At 37.1% G+C, this 27,071-nt stretch overlaps 2 protein-coding genes across 5 annotated transcripts in view; one reads left to right on the forward strand and one right to left on the reverse strand.

Annotated features, from left to right (window-relative positions):
- The first annotated feature begins 477 nt into the window (after positions 1–477).
- On the forward strand, positions 478–6,793 carry LOC139939741 (UPF0669 protein v1g209471-like). The gene is made up of 2 exons (XM_071935879.1): positions 478–638; positions 2,199–6,793. Exon 2 carries the CDS (start codon positions 2,246–2,248, stop codon positions 2,786–2,788), a length of 543 nt encoding a protein of 180 aa, XP_071791980.1. The 5' UTR covers positions 478–638; positions 2,199–2,245; the 3' UTR covers positions 2,789–6,793.
- A 1,168-nt stretch (positions 6,794–7,961) lies between these two features.
- The window catches only part of LOC139939520 (uncharacterized), an 84,129-nt gene continuing 65,019 nt past the window's right edge, over positions 7,962–27,071 (reverse strand). For 2 of the 4 annotated variants that reach the window (XM_071935602.1, XM_071935536.1), the window contains exons 30-43: positions 26,577–26,696; positions 25,906–26,025; positions 25,249–25,374; positions 22,793–22,912; positions 21,515–21,640; positions 18,981–19,112; positions 17,761–17,886; positions 17,116–17,247; positions 16,025–16,210; positions 14,463–14,588; positions 13,544–13,732; positions 12,849–13,008; positions 11,889–12,526; positions 7,962–11,533 (exon numbers count right to left, since the gene is read on the reverse strand). In XM_071935602.1, the coding sequence (XP_071791703.1) occupies positions 11,382–11,533; positions 11,889–12,526; positions 12,849–13,008; positions 13,544–13,732; positions 14,463–14,588; positions 16,025–16,210; positions 17,116–17,247; positions 17,761–17,886; positions 18,981–19,112; positions 21,515–21,640; positions 22,793–22,912; positions 25,249–25,374; positions 25,906–26,025; positions 26,577–26,696 (2,453 nt within the window). In that variant the 3' untranslated portion in view covers positions 7,962–11,381. The remainder of the gene's footprint in view (positions 11,534–11,888; positions 12,527–12,848; positions 13,009–13,543; positions 13,733–14,462; positions 14,589–16,024; positions 16,211–17,115; positions 17,248–17,760; positions 17,887–18,980; positions 19,113–21,514; positions 21,641–22,792; positions 22,913–25,248; positions 25,375–25,905; positions 26,026–26,576; positions 26,697–27,071) is intronic. The other 2 variants (XM_071935680.1, XM_071935758.1) reach the window with 2 other exon arrangements.

A 27,071-nucleotide genomic window follows, 5' to 3' on the forward strand; every position in this document is an offset into this window, starting at 1 on the left:
AGCATAATATAGAGGTCTCTGTCCTTCCTCTATTTGACAATTACCAATAGTGTCCACTGTCGGGCATGCACTCATGGGTCATTTTGGGATTTGTTTTGTTGTATGTCTTTGTTTAGTATTGCTAGAAAGCTCGTGATCGTATGCCTTGTAAGGCCTTACCCAGTTATGCTGGTCACGACAATATTTCTTATCATTACGAAGGGTACAATTTCTGTTCAAATTATGGTTTTGTAGTGCATTTTGCCTCGGTGTTTGCAATCCTCCATGGTGTTTGCGGCTCATTTTTAAATATTTTGTTTGCTCTCCAAACATTAAAAGCCATTCAATTGTAAAATTATCAAATAACAGTGTCTAATGTTATGGTTTAAGTTTCAGTTCTCGTTTGAATAAAAGAACAAGATCCACCTTCAGAAAATGAGCAAAATGATACATTTTGTCACCTCCCTGGACTGTATGTGTTCTATTTTATGAATTTTAATCGGCTGGCTGCGGCTTGAAATCTAGACGTCTATTATCGTAGTGGTGTTTGAGAGCCATGACTGTAAAGAAGAGAACCCGACTACCAGCAGTACACCACACACACATCACACTCGAACGTTGCTAAACACATTTCGTGTGTAGTCGTTAAATTTCACAAGGTAGGATACATTTGCAAAAAGCTCCTTCTCAAATGTAGCTCGTGTGTTTTTCTTCTCGTTGTTAATTATACTAAAATGGGATGACTGCCACTTGTTGGGTTGTGGGTAGAGTAGCTGCTTGACATTTCAATCATTTTGTGAAAATTTGTTGTTGTCTAGTTTCCGGACATTACTAACAATAGTCAACTACTTCCACAGAATGGATACATTCTTCAATTTAATGATTAAACTATTTTAAACTCTAGTTGGACGATCCTTAACCCCATCCTAGGCTGCATCCTAGGCTGCTGCTCTAGGCCGCTAGAATCTAAATTCGGACCTTGGCCACACCCACCCACTGGCTGGCAGCTGGGAACACTGTGTCCTACAGCAGTTCTGTTCTGTACATTTACACAGCAACCTTTGTAATATAGTTAGTAAATTGTATTATAGTATCGTATTGAACCATTTCTTTGAAGGCGGACCAGCAGTTTATAAACCAGATAAATATGTTCATTAAAAATACCTCTACTCATAAACAAACCACACCGTTTTACACAAAGCATTCAAAATCAAAGCAGCTTTCTTCAAATTACTTTACACAGACATAATGCAGTTTTTGAAAAGGGGGGAACTGACATTTGTGTTGTAGATGCCTTCTTAGTGTAATAAAACCCTAAGCTGTCAAAAAGGTACCACCATACAGCGCAGTCCTCATTGTTACCTAATAAGAGTAGACCATATAATAGTTGTAGTCCTCATTGTTACCTAATAAGAGTAGACCATATAATAGTTGTCAGTGTTTTCGTAAAGCCGTTCGTCCCATGTGTTGTGTAACGCATGTAAAAGAACCCAGTGCACTTATCGAAAAGAGAAGGGGTTCGCCCCGGTGTTCCTGGCTGTGGCTGCTATATGCGCCGTAGCACCTTGTAAACCCTTATTAGGTGCTAAATAATAGGGTCTCACAATTCATCAGTGCAATAACCAATCTTTCTGAAAGTTTGTATATACTCAGTACCTTGTTTGGTAGATACGTGCGCTATATAAGACTTTGATATTATTATTATATTATTGTATGGACATGATGTACCTGTCAGTGATGTAGAGCAAGGGTAGGGGTGTTCTACTGGATGATTAAACCAGGCCTGCAATTATGTAAGCAGAGGCCACAGAGACCGTCTTTATGGCTTCTGTTGCTCTTGGGCCACTTTCATAGAGCTGCTTAAGCAAACAATTTTTGCTTAAGCAAAAAATTCATTACTTAGTAAAATCAGATTACCGCTTAAGACTCCAATCAATTGTAATGCTAAGTAAACAACAGCTTAATACTAGTCATAAGCAATGTATATGGCAGGACATTTTGGCCAGTAACATGTGTAAAATAAGGGAGCTTTTTTCGTGCTTAAGCAATTTTTTTGCTTAAGCAGCTCTGTGAAATTGGCCCCTGGTCTTGTGCTTGGTGCTGCATCAAAACTTTCCCACAGATTCAAAGCTTTTCCTACGGAAATACCTTAACTGCAAAAAGAAAATTATCCTTCAGTAGACAAGATTAAAGTTAAAAAACTTTCAATTTCTCAACAGTCTCCATTTGTGTTGATGATTAGCTCAGCACCTTCTGGCCAGCCATCATGTACATGTTCGTCAGTCTTCGTCTTTCTACCATCGTACTGTTCCTCCATATTTTGTTGTCATGGTTGCATGGCTACATCTGTGAAACTCACATACTCTTGCAGACAGTAACAGGGTCTGTCCCATCGGGAAATTTCACCTACTACAAACTCAGTCGCAATGGGAACATTCGCTTCAGTCTAAGGACCCTGGAAGGCGATGCTGATGTGTACGCGTCGTCGACCACGATGCATCCAACGTATGATGACTATGATATGAAGGCGGCAACATTCGGAGAAGAAATCGTTGACATCTGCCAGTCAATAGAACGTCCCGTGGGGATAGGGGTTTATGGACATCCGCTTTATCCGAATGTTACTTTATACGAGTTTGACATTTTACTGGATCAGACATTGGAGGAGGTTGATCCATGGAGAATGGAAAGTGAGCAAGAGCCGTCGGTAGGGAAGCTTTATCCGATGGATGAAGAGCCGGAAAAAGAATCTTTATTGTGGAGTCTGTTTATTGGGATCTTAAAGGTTGCATTGGATATCATGATCTGATCCAAGCATCCACTAACTCTTTCCTATTAAAAAATGCACTGTCTTTGTACCCGACCGAGTCCTGGCAAATCATGAATTGTTGTTGACATGAGACAACAAAAAAACCTGTAGAAATTTGTTTGGTCCACTACCTGACTGCCAATGGATCCTATTCTTTGACGTAATCCTGCCACCATCAGAGCTAAAAACGATGAGGTGGAATCGTAGTTTTGTAAATACCCCTCACAAGATGCGCCAATAAGCAAAGGTCGAGGGCGGCCAACTCAAACGACGTGAAGTGCATTAAGGTCTATTAGCAAAAAAGTTGCCTAACATTACAATCTGTGAACACAAATATCACATTATGGACTTCCATATGGAGATTAGAAGACAAAAACAAAGATGCAACTCTGTTGTGATGAGAATTGTTTTAGAATTGAAGCTGTACATTAAGAAAGTCCAAATACTTGAAGATCGGACTAGGATCCATTTAAGATAAAGGGACCATTGCCTTTTGGATTTGGCACATTATTGTTTTGAAATGAGTATGGTTGGAAAGATGTTTTACGTGGAATACTAGAATGTAATGATTCACACGCAATCCCTTGTGTGGTTTTCCTTTTACTTTATGATCGAGCGTCTTCCACTATTTTGTGGAGTTTAACATTTTGGGACAAAATGGGGGACCCTTTTAAGTTCGCAAAGTAAAAGAAAGCCAGGCAATTTCGGGGGAAAGTTGTGTAAATTAATGTATTCTACTTTTGAAAGATAAGATCTCCAACAGATTAATCATTATGACATGCTGTTTTAAGAGACAATCTAGAGACTGAAATCATGTGCCTGAAGGATCATTAAGTACTCAAATCTTAGCATTGTGTTTTTTCCCCACCAAGTTCATATAAACCTGGTGTGCATTAAGAAAAATCATATATTTCTACATGTAGTCTACTGGTCGGCAAATCTTTACATATGACCTAGAATTCAAAATGTGAATCCGTGAATCCAGTCAGCAGAGTATAACTAAACATTTTTTTGACCGCTTGTTATAAATTGTTAATAGATTTGTCTCCCACCAAATTGACAGTTAAATTCCTGTAAAAATTCGCATTTAATTAATTTGATAAAGTTGGGGAGGTAGTGCTTTCTGCTCTACCAGCCAGGCTTCTGATGTATGATACCCAAGCCTACATTCGTATGGACTGTAAAGGGGTAAACCTGTTTCAGCCCAAGGAGTAGGTGGCAATGGCCCCTGGAAAAATGGTCGATTGTTGCCCACACCTTGAAGCGGCCTGTCAGGCCTTGTGTTTCTGGTGAAAAAAAGGGACCAGGGCGTGTGATGGAGAATGTTTTCAATGACACAACTTTATTTGATGTAAACTTGATTAAAGACATTGGACACTATTTGTAATTGTCAAAGACCAGTCTTCTCAATTAGTGTATCTCAACATAATGCAGCATAAAATAACAAACCTGTGACAAATTGAGCTCAATTGGTCATTGAAGTTTCGAGATAATAATGAAATGGAAAAACACTCTTGTCACACAAAGTTGTGTGCTTTCAGATGCTTGATTTTGGGACCTCACAATCTAATTATGAGGTCTCAAAATCAAATACGTGGAAAATTACTTCTTTCTCAAAAACTATGTTACTTCATTACCAAGTAAGTTTTTATGCTAAGTTTTATACGGTTGAGATTCTGAAAGGAAGATTCTAAGTTGCTAACAATGATTGAAATTGTACCCGGGAAAAGAGGAATAGATTTCTGAGACTGATGGGTGAAAACTTAAAACTATTTTTTTTCCCGACTAAAATTATCTGTAAATAGAATCAACGGTGCCTTAATCAGTGACCAAGGATTTTCTATTCATGAAAGTTTGATACTCGTTAAGATATTATAGAAGTATAACTTATAAAAGCCAATACCGGATAGTTTGACTTTGCTACATGTATGTTTTCCGGCTAAAAGATTTAAAGTAGGAATTTAAAACTTTGCATGGTGGAAATATGATATGGAAAGGTTTGTGGTAACAGCATGTAATGACTATCTCTAAAGAGTTGGGGTGATTCTGAAAAGAACTGTTCGTTTCAACTCGTCGTCTTTCTCCAGAAGACGATCAGAGCATGAAGACGATCAGAGCAGCCTGATCGAAACGTTGAGTTGAACCCAACGTTTCATTTCAGAACCACCCCAACTCATTAGATTTAGTCATTACATGGTGTCACTGCAAACCTTTCCAAATCTTACCTTAATCTTGTTTCAGATTTTACTAATAATCAATCCCTTTAGTTACCGCACGTCTCCAAATATGTTGCATTTAACGATTGGGTCACGATTTTGGTGAAAATGATCTTTTAAACAAACTGTGAAATTTTTATTTGAAAGCCTATTGGTATAATGGTGGTAAACATTTTGCTAAATAATTTTGTCTGGCATACCCCCAGCGAAATCAATAAAAGCGGATGAAAAATATGTTGCAAAATTTGAATCAGCAAAAGTTGAGATGAAGTTGTTCTGTTTGTAGTACTTGAACCTCATCGTTCTTAGTGAAAATGTGTATTTGCTTTCGCTGTTTTCAACTAAATCTTTCACAGGTGACTTATATTGTATCTTGATAGTTGTGCCTATAAATATGTTTTACATTGACAAAAATTACCAAACCTTTAAACCCAGACAAACAGCTTTGTGTTTGATCAGTTGAACACACTTTCTACTGTAAAGTGTTATTTCATTTTTATATGAGTTTTGTAATGCCCTTTAGGCAGTGAAGCATGAAGTTGTTTGACTTGATATGTACATGAAAAATCAATGAGCCCACAATCATATTTAAAGAAACCCTGAAAACCCCCAACGTTTGTTTGTTCATGTAATAGTATTACATGGTATTAAATTAACCATGTGAGCATAATCCTGTGTAGGCACAATTTGCCTTAGTATGCTTATAGTCTATCAAAAGAAACGACAGACAACAACGCTCTATGTGTGACATGTATACAAATATAGAGTTATCACAGTAAACCCTATCCAATTCACTTGGCAGCTACATGTAGGTAACGCATGTAACAGTCTAAATCTAAGACACTTGATGCGTTATAAATCAATTCCATACATGTATGCCATGTACCAGTGTTTAACACCAGAAGTGGGACGCTTTTACTCTTGTGTTTAGGTGCTGCCTTTAACTGCCAACATACCTCTTTAGATGGATATCCCTGTGTAGGCACTAAAATGAACACCGGGTGTGACATTCAGTAATGGCAAACAAAAACCCCACCAAAAACACATACACAGAACATTTCCAATGGATTTGTATATAGTGTTAAGGACTTATGTAACAGTCTTTATTTGTATTCCTATTGAAGAATTCACCTTCGTTTAAAAAGAAAGTATGACCTGCTACAACCTAGACTATTTCCTGGTGGCCAAAGTTCGCATGTGGACTTAAAACATTAAATATCATCAGGACACAATGCACTGCTATCTCTCTTACAGTTAACATGATGAGTATTAAAGCAGCTGAAATTTGTACAAAAATGATAACCTTTGATCTCTTGTTCAATGGGCTCATTTGGAAACTGAGAGTGTAATTAATCTCATTGCATGTAAAGTTTGTGCCAGATATTTGGTTATTGAGAATTGGACTCGAGGGAAAAATAGATTTTACATTTTTTATTTACATGTATTAGACACTGATAGAGGGTGAATTATAGACTGGCTCCGCTCTGAGGGACTGGGCAAGTCTCTGTTTGTGTGATACAGATCATATAATATCAAAGTCTTAAAAAGCGCACGTATCTACCAAACAAGGTACTCAAGGCGCTGGGTATTTACAAACTTTCAGAAAGATAGGTTTATACTGCAGCGATGCATTCTGAGACCCAATTACTTAGCACCTTATAAGGGTTTACAAGGTGCTGCGGCGCATGCAGCAGCCACAGCCAGGAACACCTCTTCTCCACTAATTTGTTTTAGAATTAACAGGCGACATTTTAGGAAATTTAACATTGCCAAACAATGCTAAGTAAGACGTCCCTAAGTAACAATCAAAGTAACACCCAAGATTAGATTCAAACAATTTCTTTTGCATATTTTGCTTTTATTGACCGTCATAGATTCAGTACTTACAGTGTACATGGCAAATAACTTACTACATGTATGTAGATGTCATCTTGGGCAGATGACATAGATGCACGATCAAATTTGGAGTGCCATGCAAACATACTGTTCCAATTCTTTTACTATTTTCTCTGGTCAAGTGTTTTATGCACTGAACTCTCTGGACTATATGTATAAACAAAAGTATTTGGGAAGATTATTTTAGGCACTGGACACAATTGGTAATTACTCAAAATAATTATTAAAATACAAACTTACTTGGTAACAAGTAATGGGGAGCTGTTGAACAGCTCCAACTAAAGTACAGAGTTTTTGAGAAAGAGGTAATTTCTCCCTCAAATGTTAAGACTTCAGGCCTGAAGCCTTAGGCATCTGAAAGCGCAACATTTTGTGCAAAAAGGGTGTTTTTTCTTTCATTATTCTCTTGCAACTTTGATGACCACTTGAGTCCAAATTTTTACATGTTTGTTATTTTAAGCATAGGTTGGGATACACCAAGTGAGAATACTGGTCTTTGACAATTATTACCAAAGGTGTCTAGTGCCTTTAAAGGAACACATTGCCTTGGATCGGACGAGTTGGTCTATAAAAGGCGTTTGAAACCGTTTGTTATGAAATTTATATGGTTAGAAAGATGTTTTAAAAGTAGAGTATAATGATCCATCCATCCTCTCAAAAGTGCACCGTTTTCTTTTTACGTTGCGAACTATCACGGTCGGCCATTTATGGTAGTCAAAATTTTGACTCCCATAAATGGCCGGCCGTGTTATTGGCCGAGGTAAAAAGAAAACAACGCAATTTTGAGGCATATTTGTGTAGATCATTGTATTCTACTTTTGCATCGTCTTTCTAATCATATTATGCATTTTATGATAAACCGTCACAAAACGCTTTTCAAAAACCAACTCGACCAATCCAAGGCAACGTGTTCTTTTAACTGACCTCAACTGTGCATAGAGAGTCAGCATTGGATGGGTTGTGAACACTATCAAACAGAATTGGACAGCTTTTTGTAAAAATGCTAAATCACTGGTGTCACAGAGTAGTATGGTATTGGGCACTAACATAGTGCCTTTGAATGGTGCTATTTACATATGCTGTGCCTTTTGGCAAACTGGGTTTTGTTGTTGCTGACAGATCAAGTGTTAGAATCGGTTGCTTTCACCTTACTACTTGAGCATTATCCAACCAGAAGTTTGTTCAGGAAACACACGGGAATACATAGCAAGTTCAGGCCTGGAATCTCATCCGAGAAAGGGAAATTTTTTAAGGGGCACCAAGACCAAGACACGGGGGCAAAGACGCCATAATTTCAGGCCTGAAATTCTAACATCTGATGGTGTAAGATTAATTACCACACCTTTGGACTGTTTGAACAATTCCTACATGTACCTCCATGGTTTGAATAAGCCATTTGCAAGTTTGAAATTATGTCTGATAATAAAGTGACTTACTTAGTCACAACTTACCACTTAAATTTGACTTCCTCAAGACTTCAGAGACAGTTGCTATGTTCCCTGATTATTGGTAAGCTTTTGTGTGATAACACCCATCACAATTTTAAATGGATGTCTATGGCACAATGGTACCAGGTTTTGCTATTTGATTTGGAGGTTGCTACCCAAAAGCTTGCCCTGAACTATTTTAACTGTCTTGATAATGTGATTACATTTGTTTGGGTACTCCTTATCTGTATGTTGTTTGCAATCTTTTGTTATTGTGTTTGGTCTCAGCTTTTTAAATCGCATCCTTGTAAACCGCCCTGATTGTCTTTTTAGGCGAAAGCTATCATTATAATTAAAATTTAGCTGTAGTTTGTGACTGAATAAGTTGTAGCAGAAATAATTTCAACTCGCAAATGGCTTATTGGTATGCATATGTTGTTTGAGCCTTTGTATTCGGTACCTGTATTTTGTTTTAATGAAGTTTATAGGATAATTAATATGGTAAATACATAAAATTTATCAGATAAAATTTATCATTAACAGAATGCAAATGGTAGTTATAGACAAAGAACAGTGCCATACTTCATTAACTAAAATATAACTTCCATTTCCAAACATGCATTTAGATTTACGACTGCATTGGAAGACGATGTACATTACTTGATACCAACTATTTTAAGCAGACGATGTTTGTTTTATATATACACTGCTACAAATACTGAAGCCAAATTGGCAATGCTAACAGTTGGGTATATAATAAATAAAAATATTGGTTTTGAGTAAATAAAAAGAGTCTGGCTTATGAAACAGAGTATGTCTACAATGGGAAACATTTTTTGGTTAATAAAAAACAAAACGAGTAAGATTTTTTGGCTGTTGATAATTTTATGTAAAATTTGGGTATTTCAAAATATTTGGAAACATAATATGCCAATTTACTTCCCTAAACTGATGAATAATTTAAAAAAAGGAAACGTTTTTGGGGGGAGTACATACTATCTAGTAAATAAACAAATAATGTTTTTAAAAAAACTATATATATATTTCTTTGGAATAGGTGCTAATTTGTTCTTAACTGTTTACTAATTTAATGTATGGTTTTATAAATGTCTAATGAAATGCAAGAGAAGTTGGCTGCAGACTCAATTTCCTTGAAGACGTCAGTAAATTTGAGAGCTAGAATGCCAATAAATGTGATCAGTCTCTGTTGAATTTATTTGGGCAGTATATACTGCAAATTTTACATGAAATAACAAACTTATGAAAATCTGGGCAGGGAGAAAATAATGTACCCCAAAAGTTAGAAACCTTGCACATTTTCGGACCATAATAATAATGTCCTTATATTATACTTTTTGTTGTAACAAACTGAAATCTTGTTGCATTTTTGTTAAGGTTTTCATACCCAGTTTGATTGAGTATTACGACTTTAATTTAAGAGGGAAATATTTCACAGAAAAAATTATCCTTGAGCTTTATAACCTGTAAGGTTTCAGACTAAAATTCAACAATGGTGTTTTTCCATCCTTACTTATCCTTTACGATACCTGTAAAGGCTCGGTCATAGATAATGTACTCTCAAAATGAATGGGCATGAAACTTACTTGGTAAGAAGTACTCAGCAGCTGTTGCTAGCATAACAATTTTTGGGAAAGGATTCCCTTCATAATAATAATATCAAAGTCTTATATAACAAGGTACTCAAGGCGCTGAGTATATACAAACTTTCAGAGAGATATAGGTTATTGCAGTGATGAATTCCGAGACCAAATTATTTAGCACATTACAAGGGTTTAAAATGTGCTACGGTGCATACAGCAGCCACAGCCAGGAACACCTCTTTTCGATAAGTGCACTGGGTTCTTTTACATGCGTTACACAACACATGGGACTAACGGCTCTATGCCCCCCATCCGAAGGACGAAGCAATGGTTAAGTGTATTGCTTAAGGACACAAGTGTCAGGGCTGGGGATTCGAACCCATTTGAATTTGGTGCTCTTAGCCGCTCGGCCATGACACTTCCACTTTCATAGTAATATGGTTTGGATAACTTTTGATCTAAAAACATTTCAGTCTGAGAAACGATTCATGGATGAATCGGTTCTCAGACTTCTGAGGGTTGACTGAGAAGTCTAATTTTCTTGTTGTCCGTTTGTGAATGCTGCGGCCAGAGATGTTGTTGGTAATCACCATCCACTCACTAAACAGGGATGGATTCAACATTCTACCACGCTTTGTTTGCTGTACAAACACTGTTTTCAGCTGAAACTTTCACAGGTGACTGGCTTTTACTTTATGTTTCTTGACAATTTCGTCTATAAATCAGTATTTCATTGACAAAAACCAACCTAAGACTGAACCTTTAAGACGAACATGGGCTTCAAAATATTTGCACAAACGGCAAATCAAAAGCAAATGTGTCATGTAATAATAATATACAATTTTCAAAGTTAAACTTCTAGATATTTAAAAGATTATACAACAGATTAAAATATATTCATTTGTTGATATTTATTTGGAATTTTTAAGCTGTTGCAAGTTTAAAAGTCGATTTGACTGCCGCTTGAGCTGAATTATTATACTCGCCTCAAACTAAATCCAGTATTTGATTATGGGGATCTCGAGTAAGCATGGAGAGACAAGTTCATGTGACTTTATGTGACTGCTGGAGTTTCTACGAAACACACAAATACAGTCAAGTAGGCCAAATGATTGCTTGTAAACCTCAAAATATAGAAATTTTGAAACTGACCAAATAAACAAAACAAAAACCCCACCAATAATTAACAATTACCATTACAGAAATGAATGAAGATGTTTCCAATGCTCCATAGCTTAAAATGCAGCATGTTAGTTCGTAGTCTGGGTACATTGGCTCACCATGCAGCTTTGGGGAGGGGGGGGGGGGGGGGTGATAACCACGCCCCGACCCTTCCAATGTGCGTAAGCTGCTTCTTGATAATGGATTTTGTACAATGGAAGGCACAACCGATAAAAACCACATCAAAACATACACAGAAAAAGATATTAAGATTTTAAGAAAGAGTTGCAGATCAGCCTCTGTTGTATCTTGCTCGTACGCAGCGTTTTTGGTCGTTATCAAATGAGAAGCCAGCGTAGCACTGGCATGTGTAGGTCCCCTCCACATTGAGGCACTTCCCTTGACCGCAGATGTTTCGTGGTAAACTATCACAGGCACCTGCACCTGAAGTTTGTTGAGAAAACAAAGGAGTATTTATTAAAAATCAAGATATTTTTGTGTGAATTATTATCATTTGTTTTTTTTCTGTTTTTTTTTGTTCAGTTACTTTGAAGAGCCCATAGTCTATCAATCCAATAACATGGAAACATAAATTAAAGTTAACAGAGAGTTTCAGATTTTCAAATGGCTTCCTTGAGAATCGATTTCAGCTTATAATCTGGCTGTGCTCAGGGGTCATATGGGTCAGTGTGACTGGCTGCAGCTCAAACACGTGGATGTGTCGTGCATTATTCAACTTCTCAGTTGGGAGTAAGGACGATTTAATAGCCACCCAATTTTGTTTTACCATTGTTCTTACCTTGCCCAGATGTGCCCCTGCTTGGCTGTCCTCCACCTCCAGTTTGAGGTCTAGGATTAACACCTTGTGGCCTGGTGTTAGGGTTGGGGTTATAGTTGGGCTGTTGTCGGCCAGGGTATGTTGGTTGCTGCCCTCCTCCTTGGTAGTTCTGCCCACCACTAGGGTATGGTTGCTGCTGCCCTCCGTAGTACGGAGGCTGACCGCTTGGTGTTTGTGACTGACCACCTGTGTAGGGAGGTTGTCTGCCAGTGTACGGGGGTTGACCGCCAGGGTTTGGCGTCTGCCCACCGTAGTAGGGATTTGGACGGACAGGATTTGGTGACTGGCCACCATAATAAGGTTGTTGACCGCCAGTGTTAAGAGGTTGACCGCCAGGATTCTGTGTCTGTCCCCCATAGTAGGGTCGTTGACCGCCGGGGTTTGGTGACTGACCACCGTAGTAGGGAGGTTGACCAGCAGGGTTGGGTGACTGACCACCGTAGTATGGTGGCTGACCAGCAGGGTTTGGCTGTTGACCGCCAGTGTAGGGAGGTTGCCTACCAGTGTAGGGTGGTGAACCTCCAGTGGACTGACCAGTCGGATACGGTTCTCTAAATGGACGAGGACCACCTTGGTCTGGACCAACATTTGGATCAAACCTGAATACAAAAATTTAAAAAAAAAGATTTGTTATCACCATTAAGTACATTTGGAAAATGGAAGATACAATTTCTAGCTAGTTTTTGCTTCGCATTTATAACTACATTGTTTCGTGTTGATCTGTGTTTGATCCTTTGAAACTCTATTTTTCCGTACTATTTCAAGGACATAATTATCATGACTGGGAATTGCACCCACACACCTATCATTCAGCCATCAGAACTTGCCAAGTCTGAGGCAGTAGACTGCTCAAACAAGACATGCCCTAAAAAACAACAACACAACAACAAAACCAAGAAAAAACACTGAACACTAACTTACACTTCCACTACACTGGTCGTCCCTTCAGAAGCGTGTGCGTATATTCCATCCTCACCAGTTGGATGATAGAAGCCGTCTTGGTACTCACGGATAGCGGCCGGTCCTGAGCCAGTTTGACCCGATGGTTCCTGACCAGTCTCACAGAGAACTCCTTGTTCATCTACATTTGGAATACATTCATATAAATATTTATTATTGATTATTGATTGGTTTATTTCAGAAATAAAAGTTTCACAGCCTTCAGGAGGATGAATTGAGTTACTTTTTACATCATTGAAAACAGTTTTTTAAAAACACAAAAAAAGTAGCAATTTAAAATCGATGATTAAAATATGTGGATAGACTTACATATGACTAGAATGATCAAAATTTCTCAAAGCTAGGCAGAATACAGTTCACTGTTTACTGTGGATTATCATATAAGTATTAGGGGCAAGCGCCATCGCTGACAACAAAGTAAAAATACTAAGATCTAAATATCAGGCGGTATGTTAAAATTTCCACCTTTCAGTAACCCCAAGAGTTGGAGATTGCAAGCAGCTTTTGTGAACATTATCCTCAGCACAAGAGAAGCAAATCAGAGAGCAGGATTTCTTTATATTCAGTGAGAAATTTAAAAGTTTCAGTTTTACCACTATCGTTTGTGCGAAAGACAAGGTACGTGAAGTACATAGAAATGTTTAAGATTGACTCACATCCACCGTTGGGAGGGCAAGGGTCGCAACTTGTTCCCCAACCCACTCCTTCAGAGCAGCAACATTCCTTGTAAGTCAGAGCTGTATTAACGATCATTCCACACACTGACTCGTACCCGGGATTATCTGTTTTGTGCCAGCAAAGACTCTTTCTATTGTCTCTTTCTGTACCGACCACACCGATAACAGCTGGGGGGAATTAAGCATACAAGATTGATTAAGAACATATACTTGCTTACTAATAACGACAACTAGTTTTTATAAAGTGCTGTCTTTGCCGCTGTATCAAAGTGCTTATTTAAATTTGTTTTAAAGACAGCTTTTTGAGTTATGAGACAAATTTAGCAGCTCTATGAACCTCAGCCATAATATCGCCATCTTCTTGCTCCTAGAACTTGGGAGACTCCCAAGTAATATCATACTTTTATTTCAATCCAGCTCATTGTAACCAAATTGAGGCAAGACAAAATAGTCTGGTTCCTTAGGTAAAAATGAATATTAGCATTCATTACTGTTTATTAGATACAGGGAACTTGACCAAGATGGCGGCATCATGATAAAGGTCTATACATGTATAGACATATCCATTGTTGATCAACAAACCGAGCCGTTTGGTATGTACGGCCGAATGTTAGCAAAACATTCAGTTGTGTAATCAACAATGCGCATTACAAGTCTTATTATTATTATTATTTTTTGGCAAACTTTCAATTTAATAAAATACCTCCCGTGATTGGTATCAATTGGCTATGACATTTTTACAAACAGTGGCTATCTGTTTTTGTTTTGCATTTATGGCTCTTCATAGTTTGCCACCCTTGGTTGGCAAAAACTGTGGCTGTGAAACATTGCGATAAAAATATCTTTATAGGAAGTACAGATTAACTCCATGAAGAATTTTAAAGCTATTACTACTTACAGATACATCTACGGCCAGTGCTATCCAGGGTCAATGGTTCTCTGCATTCACAACGGAAGGAGCCCTTCTCATTAATGCAGTTACCATACAGACAAACCTCTTCCTGAGATGCACATTCATTTATATCTAGGACGGATAGAAGACAAAAGTAGAAATTAAAGAATATATTGATGTTATTTCTGGTTCATAAAAAAAAGCTGGTTGTAGCCTAGGGGATAGATTACTGTAAAAATTAAAATTTAAAAATTTAAAAACAATAAAATGTAGGCCTACAATAAATTACATATTTAGCATTTACATTTGCAGCTAACAAATTATAAAAAATATTTTTGGGGTTTATATTGAAATTATAAAAAAGACAGAAAAAACCCACACACTTTAAAAGAGAAATTTAGACGTTCAAAATACTGACAAAGACTAGGCCAAACAAACAGCAGTAATTAGCATACTCAACTAAAATAAAAAAGTCTTTAAAGATGGCAATAATAATAAATAGAACTTATACTGTGCATAACATCTAAACCATAATACAAGTAATAATAATATACATTTATGATTATACAGTGCTTAATACTACCAGTAAGTTTTTAAATGCTATGGTGCTGATGTCCTAAAAGACTAATTAGTAAACCCAGGAGATCAACAGCACCACAATACAGTGATACAAACTTACAAAAATAATGCAATAATAAATGCAGAACAAAAATATGAGAAAGGTACACAATTTAAAAGAAAGCACTTAACAACGAAGGAAATAATGATCGATGGAACAAATTTAAAAAGGACTAAAACAAGCACTTTAAAACGTTAACCGAGAAGCACTCTGTTAACAAAATCTGGACTTAAGTTATAGCCACAAAAGCTAACACAGATTTTTACAACAATAGAAACATGGAAGCCTGTAAAAGGAAGCATGGGTCAAAATAAAAAGAAATTAAATTGTGTACAATTCTGTAAAAGCAAAATGCAGAATATACATTAGATAACACATTTATGCAGTGAAACTATAACGCAAACCAATAAAACACAGATCAGCATATTCAATTCAAAACAGTGAGTTTTTAAAGATGGATATAAAGTTAAGAAATGAAGGATGAGAACGAAATATGTCTCGTTTAATGTTTAGAAATTCACTGCAGGCTTGGAAAAGAACACATCAATGTTTTTTGAAGAAATAGTAGACTCTATGACAAAATAAATCAAAAACTATTAAAATTGCAGCACACAGTTCTTGAACCACACAGTTCTTTACTTTCATGAAAACAATAAGTGTCAAAATGTAAAGGCCCTTTTTGAAACCACCTCTTGGGCTCAGACCTTGGCCTTGGAACCATCAGTAAGTTTAAAAACATTAACTCATGGTGCAGGACTTCAAACTGACAAATGATCCATAAGGGTTTTTGTTTTGCTTTCTCTGTCCCAAGTTTTCTTTCGTCTTACTGTGCTACACCTCTACCGAAGTAACACCATTTTCGAAAAAAGCAACCACCCAATCCTTGACAACATTTGCCCTTTTTGAAACCACGTCAAATTTTTGTTTTGAAAAGTAACATGTGACTCACCAACACATCGGTTCTCGTCCTCAATCAGTCGATACCCGTCGGTACATTGGCATCTGAATCCTGCATCAATATCAATGCATATTCCATCGGTGCATGGGCTGGGTGTTTGGTTACATTCATTGATACTCTCCGTGTTGCCGCCGGTGAAAGCGCGTCTAGGGGGCTCTGGCAATGAGTTGGGGTCACCTGAATGGACAGAGGAATATTTGTAACAGTTGTGTTATTGTTCTTTTATGTTGTCTTTTTTTATATTTTATTCTGATGTGTGATCAGACATAGTGGGCCTGGGGGCCTGTTCGGGGTTTCCCTTTTGCCTCGCATTGTATTTTGACGTTTGTGCAATTCAGAATTCTTCGATGCACTTGGCCTCATGCTAAGGGTGTGGTTTTTGGTACCAAGTCCCATCAAATTCAAGTAAAAACCATATGATGGATTTTTGATACAGAAATGAAAAAAGACATTGCATAAAAAAAATTAAAAAAATAACAGTAAAATACATCTTTAAACAGATGTTAGATTTGCATTGGGGATAAAGAATATTATTTGTTTCTACCATAAACCGGTTTGAAATGCACTGTTTACTCAGTATTTTCCCCAGAGTCATGAGAAAAACAAATCCACAGGCACTCGGGTGGGATTGAACCTCAGACCTTTGCACTGCTAGAGCAGATGTTTACCACTGGACCACCGAGCTAGGACCAAGCTCGGTGGCTAGAGGCAGTATGAATCCTATGTGGTAATGCAGCAGTGGGTACCAAACCGATTTAATGGATTATAATTTTGGTTTCCCTTCAACACCGATGTGGGCACTAGGGTGGGATTGAACCTCAGACCTTTGCACTGCTAGAGCAGATGTTTACCGCTGGACCACCGAGCTAGGACCAAGCTCGGTGGCTAGAGGCAGTATGAATCCTATGTGGTAATGCAGCAGTGGGTACCAGACCGATTTAATGGATTATAATTTTGGTTTCACCCTAACACAGATGTGTGTTAACACTGTATACTCATACTCCTGAGTTTTACATATTACTCGATCGGGATTCGAACCCATGACCTTTGCAATTCTAAAATATATATCTTTCAAATTCTACCTGTTGGCACACAGAACATGGAGTTGTAGTCAAAGGCTGAGCGTGCAGGGCAGATGCACAGGAACCCGCCATCCTCATTCACGCATAATCCATTGTTACATATGTCCTCATTCACTGAACATTCATCTATATCTGTGGGCAGAGAGACAAAAACAGCTGAATGATTCATTTTGGAAGACAACAGTTTGGGGGATCATTAATGAAACAATTTATAAAACAAGAAGAACAGTTTGTTTGGTGATGGATCGGGAAACCGTTCCTCTTTAAAGACACTGTACACTATTGGTAATTGTCAAAGACCAGTCTTCTCACTTGGTGTATCTCAACATATGCATAAAATAACAAACCTGTGAAAATTTTAACTAAATTGGTCACCGAAGTTGCAAGAGAATAATGAACGAAAAAACACCCTTGTTGCACAAATTTGTGTGCTTTCAGATGGCTAATAAAAGGCTTTAGGTCTAGAATTGTTTAATATTTGATTACCTCTTTCCCCAAACATCCCTCAACACAAACCCAAAATCAACCAAACAAACGGACAACAAACTAAATCAGAAACCTGACCTAAATAGGAAGAAATTTATCGAAGTTGGGGAAAGGGGGCTTGAATAAGATAACAACTCTGCTTGGTTAACCGTAACTAACCAATACATGATCTGGATGATGCATCGTGTTCATAGCCTTCAATACAAGCACAGCTATAGTCTCCATACGTATTGATGCAGTTAGCCTGGCCACAGATTCTAGGGAACTCTGCACATTCATTGATATCTACAGTAAAAAATTGTTTTTTTATAGATTAGAATGGTTATAGAATAGAAATAGAGTAGCAGTTTTATTAGCAACCTTAATATATAAATGGTTGGATTAAATACACTTGATACAAAGTAACAATTTCTTTAAAATTGCTTAAATGCTACAACGCAAAAGATTTAGCTGAACACGTTTGAAAACATCGAGACCAATGATATGTACAAAACAATGGAAATGCGACTGGTATAAAAGTCTTAAAGGACAATGGGTATGAAACATATAACTAGCAATTGAAATAAAGAGAGAATGGCACAATGAGATCTCAAAAAAATACATATGGCAACAAGAAAAAAACAGCAGAGTCTAACGACAAAAGTTGAGCCAATGATTAAAAACAATCACAGGAATTTGTAGTATTGGACTCACATCATTAAAACATAGTTATCCTCAAATACAATACAATAAATACACAAAATTTATACACAATTAGAATACAAAGATACAGTTAATTACTCCAATAAGAAATATTTGTTATCAATCGAAGTGGGGGAGGGGGTTGAAAAAGGTTGAATGATTGAAATTAGGAAGTCTACATTTCTACCAGGGGCCAATTTCACTGAGCTGCTTCATCAGCAGAAAATAGTGCTTATAAACCAACTTGATGCCAAGTGGTAATCATACAAATTGTACATATTAATGACATGGTATTTTAGCTGGTGTCCTTATTCTAGAAAACATAACTCTGTTGTCTTTAGCAAATCTTTGTGCTATGAAATTGGGCACAGGTAGCTAGGCAGATAAAAATATTGTGTGACATTAAAAATATATACCTATTTATATAATTTCTTGAGCAAGAACATAAAAATGGCAAATAGAAACGACATGAACCAGCAAGATCCTGACGGACTGCCTAGTGCCTGAAAGAAACAAAGGGGGCTCCCTCTATAGATGGAACAGACACAAATATAAAGATATAATGTTACTATAAGTATCACTGGTGGTTTTTACATCAAGTACGTTCTCTCATGGGGGTGGGGGGGGTGGGGGTTCCAACTCTACTTTGAACGCCTTAAATGGCTCTGGAGGCATTGAGTTTGAGATGATTTTTTTACCTTGACAGTGATTACTCTGCCAGCTAAATCTTTCTCCGTCCGGGCATTCGCAGTCATGATCGTCACCGTTAGGTACACAGGTACCGTTACCACAAATACCTGGCACACTGGTGCAACTATTTCCATTCTCAGCTTTAATAAGAAAAAAACATCAAAACAAATATCAACTGGATGATAAATAATTGTGTGTCATTGGTAAGTGTCATTGGTACCAAGTGAGAATTGGTATTAATACTACAATTACCAGGAGTGCGTTTTGGCAGTCGTAACCAAAAACTGTCTTGGTCGATGGCCAGTGATTAACTAAGTGAGTGGTAAACTCAACCGAAACAGTTAGTGGTAACGACCGCCAAAATGCACCCCAGGCCAGGGCTTGAATTTAACACTAGACCGCAAGCCCGAGGCAAGTGGTTTTAGTGTCGGGCCAGTAAACTTATAATTAAACAAGTCCGGCAGTATTGTGTTTTTCAATTGGAAAACATTGTACCTCCCTATGTGTATTATATTAATATATTTCAATAGTATGAAAACAACTTCTTTTGGGTAATACACTGTAGAGCTGCTTAAGCACGAAGTATTGCTGAACCATTTTCTGCTTAGCAAAAATGAGCAGGATACCAATCATGGATTGTACATGTGACATGTTATTTTGGCTGGTAATTGGATTGTTGTTTGTATATTGTTGTCATGCTTATCTAGTTTTTGTGCTTAAGCAGCTCTATGAATGTATCTGATTGTCTTCACCATGTGCAAAGACATTGAGACCACAGATATCTAATAGCCTTGTGCAGCAGTTATCAGAGTTATTGAACAAAATATTGTATGTACATGTGTATAATACTATGGGTAATGGTCAATGGATGTAATTTAAGATAAAATGAATGATGTTGATGACGTGATGTAATGACCACTTTCATCTGAGGTGTCTGACGCTTAAGACTGTGAGGGCTCGACGTAGTCCTTTCAAGAAAAAAACACAAAAGTCGAGGAAGGTTTAAGACAAATCCTGAAATCAGGAGGAATCTCGACAAATCACTGTCTGTTTAGAAGTAAAACAGCAGGAGTTTTTTCCCTAGGTACATATCCGGGTTTTGCTTAGTAAGTTTCATTTCATGCTTAGCACACTTGCCTAACATCTTTATACAATCGGATAACTGAAACAGTGCATGTTATTACAGTGCAACATAATGCAATATAAAAAAGGCATGTGATGTTAGCAAACACCATAGTTTGAAATCAAAATATCAATTATGAATAATCAATGGAGATAAGTATTGTGGAGGATAAGAAAATCAGCATTATCTTGTGGTACTACCGACCATTTTTTGTGTTAATATATCGAAATAAATAAATCAATCAATCAATTAAGAGGGCTCCAAACACCACCACAAACTCATTATAAGTAGCCTTTGCCCTAGTGAGTAGTCTCATAGTGTCAGAGTACGTCAACCCTGCTTGCATTGTGATTTCCACTAACTGCTAAGCATAAATAAAAACCAAAGCAGTCAGAACAAGCTAGGCCGATGCATCGCGGTGAAAGTCACGTCTGGATGAATTAAGATGATGAAGATGCATATGGAGATGATTGATGATGATTGCCAGCCGGTTTCACCAAACTTTACACAAATGTGTGTAAGTCAACTTTTGCAAGATTTGTTTGTTAGTGGAGCACAACTTGGGTGGGGGGGCATTCAAAATAGTCAATGTTGAATTGCGATTAGTTTTTCTTCTTCGGAATTGTGGGTTGGTAGGTCAGAAGAAATAACTGAAAATCTAAAAAAATAAAATGAAGAAAAAATACCAAGCTGGCCACGATCGTCAGATTAAAGGCAGTGGACACTATTGGTAAATACTCATAATAATTATTAGCATAAAACCTTTCGTGATAAAGAGTAATTTGGGGAGGTTGATAGTATAAAACATTGTGAGAAACGGCTCCCTCCGAAGTTACGTAGTTTTTGAGAAAGAAGTTATTTTCCACAAACTTGATTTTGAGACCTCAGATTTAGAATTGGGGTCTCAAAATCAAGCATCTGAAAGCACACAACTTTGTGTGACAAGAGTGTTTTTTTCTATCATTATTATCTTGCAACTCCGACGACCAACTTGAGCTCAAATTTTCACAGGTTTGTTATTTTATGGTTATGCACATGTTGAGATACGCCAAGTGAGAAGACTGGTCTTTGACAATTACCGATAGTGTCCACTGTCTTTAAACTACAAAGCTGTTTGCTTTAAGCCAGGAAAAAACCCATTGAAAAGTACTTGCATGGAGACCTTCCATCTAAAATATCTGGTTGATTTGAGGCATCACTTTGTTCTTCAGTGTAGAAATAACATTATGGAACCATTGAATATTTAAAAACCAAAATTTGGGGTTGGTGGGTGGGTAAAAAAAAAAAAAATCAATAAATAAATAAACTGTCGACTATTCTGAATGGGGGCATTCTGAAAACGTTGCACAAGAGCACTCACAAATTTGCATAAAGTTTTGTGAAAACGGCTCGGAGATGATTGTTATTAACACAACCCACCAAGGCACAATGAGAGCAGGTCATCAAACATATAGCCAAGGGGACAGGTACACAGATGGAATCCATCAAAGTTTTGGCAGGTTCCGTTGCCGCAAGTCTGGAAATCAACCTGGCATTCGTCATAGTCTGTGATGACGACCAGAACATGGTTATAGGAATCCACACTGATTGAATACTAATGATATCAGAGTTGGTCAATGACAGTAAAAAACAATGGGGTAAAGGGGTAAAGTTTCAACTTTTTCAATAAATGTATTTTGTTCTCTCGGTTTGAATAAAACACTTGACAATTTAATACTTTCAAGTATGAGATATCTCACAAAATAAATCTCAGGTTACCAAAATCTTGTTCTGTTCTGATTTGAGGTTGAACACAGACAAATTGACTAGAGTGGGATTTGAACCAACAACCTCCAGAGTAACTTGCTGCCACTCTACATTTTGAGAGAATCAAGTTAAACAGTCAAACTGTTTTCTCTTACGAGTGTGGGGTAAAAATCTTTTAAGAAGTTACTGCCCATACCAGCTTCATCACAAGGAAGCTTTTTGAGGGAATTTTTTCACATTTGAGTCTTCTAAGTTAGGAGGGATGCAGTGCTCTTTAAACAAAATCAAAATAAATATTTCTTTTGAGCCATTCAAATAATTAAATTATGTTACTTTCTAACACCAGTGGTTAAGAGTAAAATATGTTTTATTTTACCGAATGTTTAATTAATCAAGTAAACTCCACCTCTTTCAGTGATAACCGCTTTGGTTTTTTGGTGAAAACAGGAAAAATAATTTCAATCACTGGTTAAATAACAACTACACACTCACATAGATTCAAAAACAAATAAATTTATGAAACTTTGTATCTCCTAAAAGCACTGCAAATTTGAAGGTTTGAACTTGCTTTATTTCACAGAACGATTTTTATCATTGTTATATTCTTAAAAAAAAAAAAAAAAAAAAAAAAAATGAACACAAGAGTGTTCTATTTTGCTTTATCTTATTTCATTGTCTTTTCTCCTGTTGTTGTGTATGTATTTTTGGCATGTTCTTGATGTAGATTTATCCGAATAAATTCAATCAATCAATCAATCAATCACCAAACAGTTATAGACTGTCACCAATTTGATGTTTGCCACTACCCTCAAATGATAACTAAATACCAGAGTGCAGTTAAAGTGCTAGGGTGTCATTACAGGTTTCCACAAAAGAAAAACTACATTATTTTAAAATCGAGCAAGGTTAGTTTTAAAAAAAAAGAGAAACTATATTTCGATGAAAACTTACCTTCGCACAAAAGAGACTCTTGATTAAAGGCGTATCCAGCTGGACATTCACACAGGTGGGAGCCCTCCAGCTCTAAACATCTTGCATTCCCACACGGTCTAGCTTCACATTCTTTGATATCTGTGAGTAATTGTTAACAATGTACACAGTTTAATTTAAAGGGTCTATGTAACTTTTGTAGGACAAAAAACACAATGTCCACAGATTTACACTTAACTTACAGAGTTTGAAGATAATGATAGTAGAAAGCTTCCCTGAAAATATTACGAGCTGATGGGCTGTAGTTTTTGGGAAATGAGTAAAACAATGTCATAAAAATAATTTTCGTCTCATGAGACGAAAATTATTTTAATCATTTACAAACATATTTTCATGACATTGTTTTACTCATTTCTCAAAAACTACAGCACCTCAGTAAGTAATATTTGAAGGGAAGCTTTCCACTATCATTATCTTCAAACCTGTAAGTTAAATGTAAATCTATGGACATTTTGAAAAGGTACTCAAATCCTTGAATCAAGTGTATGAGACATTTTATCTACTCAGGACTACAATGTCATTAGTGCAATTTGTATGGGTTTGATAAACTTCATTTTACACGACCGGTGCTAACCGTATTGCTAAGTGATACTAATAAACTTCAAAGCATGACGCGGCGATCCAATCGTAGTCATACCCACCAACTCGGACATGACAATATAATATTGCCTGGTTCTGCTAAGCAAACTTTTGACATGCTAAGTAAATCTGTTTAGCGTGTTTTCAAGAACAGCTATATTAAAGTAAACAAGTATTAAGGCCAGTATTAAGAATTTGTTATACTTTATGATGCAACATGCTCAAATGGTTTTAAATGGGTCTCTACCCGCCTGCCACCATTAAGATGCAATATCATTCCGGTCACATATAAATTATCTCAGCTTTTATGCACAAATAATACATAGCTTATTAAACGACTTATAGCTAGTTGTCATAAATGCATTCAGTTTAGCTGCTGGCTGGACGTCAACAATTAAAAACCAAGAACAAACAGACAAATAATGCACACATTTAATAATTAATAGCTGCAAAATAAATAAGCAAATTAAAGCAAATTACCACGGCCACATTCAATAGAGCTGCTTTTATAAGCACAAAAAATAGCTAAGCGCACACAAGTTATGCTTACCAGTCTTTTCATTACCAACCAAAATACTATGTCACATTTATGGCTGGTATCATGCTAATTTTTCGCTAAGCAGCAAATTGTTAGCAATATGTTCTGCTTTAAGCAGCTCTATGAAATTTGGCCGAGTATTAAGTTCATCACATTATGGCCTGTTTAAAATTTTAAGTTCTCCCTGCTCAACCGAAATACAATTTCATCCATTAAGGAGGATAATTGTGTACTTGCTGTGGATTCAACTCATATAAACTCAGTCTTTATGATGAGATATATAACAATAGACTTACAAATATGAACATAGACTATGAACTTCCTGTACAAAACTGATGCAATTGAAATGTTTCGATTGAGTTCCGCACAACAAATCAAGCTCGGCATGAGGGGCAATTGTACCAAATGAATTTAAGTAACTCAGGAAGAAGCAAAGAACAACTTTGGTGTTACCGATCAAATTCAGGAGAACAAACATGTATACACACATGGCCTGGGAGGAGAAATACACTGTAGAAAATGTCAGTTGCAATAACAGAAATGCCAAGGCACTGGCTTTGCAAAGGAAAGAACAAGTTGAATTGATTGAAACAACATAATTTCAGTAGACATAGACGATCGCAAATAAAAGAATACATTAGCTGTGTTTTTGTAGTCTAGTTCCATGCTTAATAAACCGGGCAAGGAGGTAGACAGTTTAACTACTTCAATGTCTACAGTAAAGGCTGGTTCATAATCATTGAATGCAAATAATTTTTCATTTCAAGTTGAGCTATGCACTTGCACCAGTGCAACATAGCTAACCGCTGATTCAACAATGACTAGAATAAGTATTGTCATCTTGTTACTGTTAATCGCAGTTTCTTGGTTTGCACAATTCATAATCATCGATGTGAAACCAATGTTTATATGAGAGAGATTGGCTGTTGCTAGCTTGGCATTTATACCCCCTTTTGGGAGTTCCCTTGTATCGGGAAGATTATCTTAACAAACAAAATCTGGTTTTGTTGCGTCTCAATACGCTTTGCATTCCCATATCATATGAACCAGGCTTTACAGGCTACATCTGAAATAATAGGCTGCTTCTGGCTATGGCTGTTACTGTTATAGCTGTAGCGGCATTAATAAAGTACAGGCAAATGCGAAGCGGCTAGCCGTTAGCTGTAGCCAAAGCCGTGGAGTCAGTAAAAAAAAGCCTCATCATCAGGCACCGACGCTACACACAAGCCTTGCATGCTGTAAAGGCTAGGGAGCTTAAGGCTGGGGAGGCTGCTGTCATTCACCAGGCTGGAAGACTCACCGAGACAGGCACGCAAAGACCTGTCAAGTCTAAATCCCGCCGCACATTTACAATCAAACTTGCCAACATAGTTAAGGCAGGTAGCGTTACCGCACACCCCCGCGTAGTGTACACATTCGTCCAAGTCTGAAAGAAGTTACAGTGCTTTTAGAAGGTGAGGGTACAGATTATAAAGAGAGAAACAGGAAAATAAGGGTATACCTAAAACCCTTGGCATGTTTGTTAGCAGTTAACAGTTGGAAATATTGAAAGAAAGAGTTCAATGCAGACATGATTAATCAACAGTATGCAAATTTTTTCCGGCTTTCAAAATAAAACTAATAGTGCTGGTTTTCAAACTTTGTTTGGCATCAAGAGTTTTTTGCAGAAGATTTTTAACAACATATATTCCATTACTTTGAAAAGTTAGACATGTTTTTAAAGCACTTCAAGTCTTGAATGCAGTGATTAGTGAACAAAAATAGATAAAGAGTCAAGATTTGATTTTGTTAGAAATTGTCAAAGACTCAAGATTTGATTAAGTCAAAGCATCAAGTTTGATATTCTAGACATGAATAAATCACGAGGGGAGAAACTACTTAAAAAGAAAAAGAGAATTTCAAGAAGTGCAGAAATAAATGAACATTATTCTAAGGAAGATTTGTGGTAAATTCTTACCAACGCAGATTTGTGCCTCGTCATCAAATATGAAACCTCGTGGACAGCTGCATGAGAAGCTACCTTTGGTGTTCACACAACCAACTCCACCACATGGGTTGGATTCACACTCGTCAATATCTAAAGAGGAACGAGAAAAGTTACAAATAATAATGGTGGCTTCTCATATAGCCCGCATATCCGTCACTCAGTGACACTCAAGACGCTTTAACATAGAGTGTTTCCTGCAAGGTATGTGGGACTACGTTTGAATTATGAGACCTACTTCTTTTACATAGCACCATGTAATGGTTTACAAGGTGCTGTGGCGCAATATTCTGCCAATCAAACCAGAAACACTGAGACAAAGCCCTTCTTTTTTCGATAAGTGCACTGGGTTCTTTTACGTGCGTTACACAAGACACAAACAAAATTACACTTCTAAACAAACATCTAATCAACCACTGAAATATCTGCCCGAATTCAAAAAAGGGTTTCACAGGTATGTGTTTTTTAATACCTTTTATATTAGTTCTAGATTGTTTCAGGGACTGAAAACCCATTAGGAACCAGGGTCCCATAGGTGAAAGGCAATGAAGATACCACTACACCAACCTGACCACCAAAAGTGATTAAATAAACAGAAGTTTTATCACTTCAGTTAAAAAAAAACTTGATACAAAAATGCTCACCAAGACAGCGCCTGTATGAATGGCTATACTCATAACCATCCTGGCATTCGCAGGTATAACTCCCTTCAGTGTTGAAGCATCGACCACCAGAGCAGGGGCGTCGTTCACACTCATTAACATCTACGAGACAGAACACAAACAAAATAAGTAAAATCAGCTCATCAACTTTCTGCACTCTAGTTTTGTTTTTACCCCTACAACAAAGTGTAAACTCAGTACTTCCGTGAAAATCCAGAAAAATCACTGGGTTTGGATTCGAACCCACAACCTTTGCATTGCCATAGAGCAGATGTCTTTTTACTTGACCACCGAGCTAGCGGTGGCTAGAGGCAGTTTGAATCCTACGTGTTAGAAGTGGGTACCACAACGATTTAATAGATGTTAGTTTTGCATCGGGACAAAGAATGTATTTCAACACTGAAAATAAAAACTTAACAATATTTCTGCAGACATTTTCTGAATCATACATGGGCATATTGAAAATCAATTTAAATC

Source organism: Asterias amurensis, chromosome 1 (genome assembly GCF_032118995.1).
Source record: "Asterias amurensis chromosome 1, ASM3211899v1".
Classification (NCBI taxonomy): Eukaryota; Metazoa; Echinodermata; class Asteroidea; order Forcipulatida; family Asteriidae; genus Asterias; species Asterias amurensis.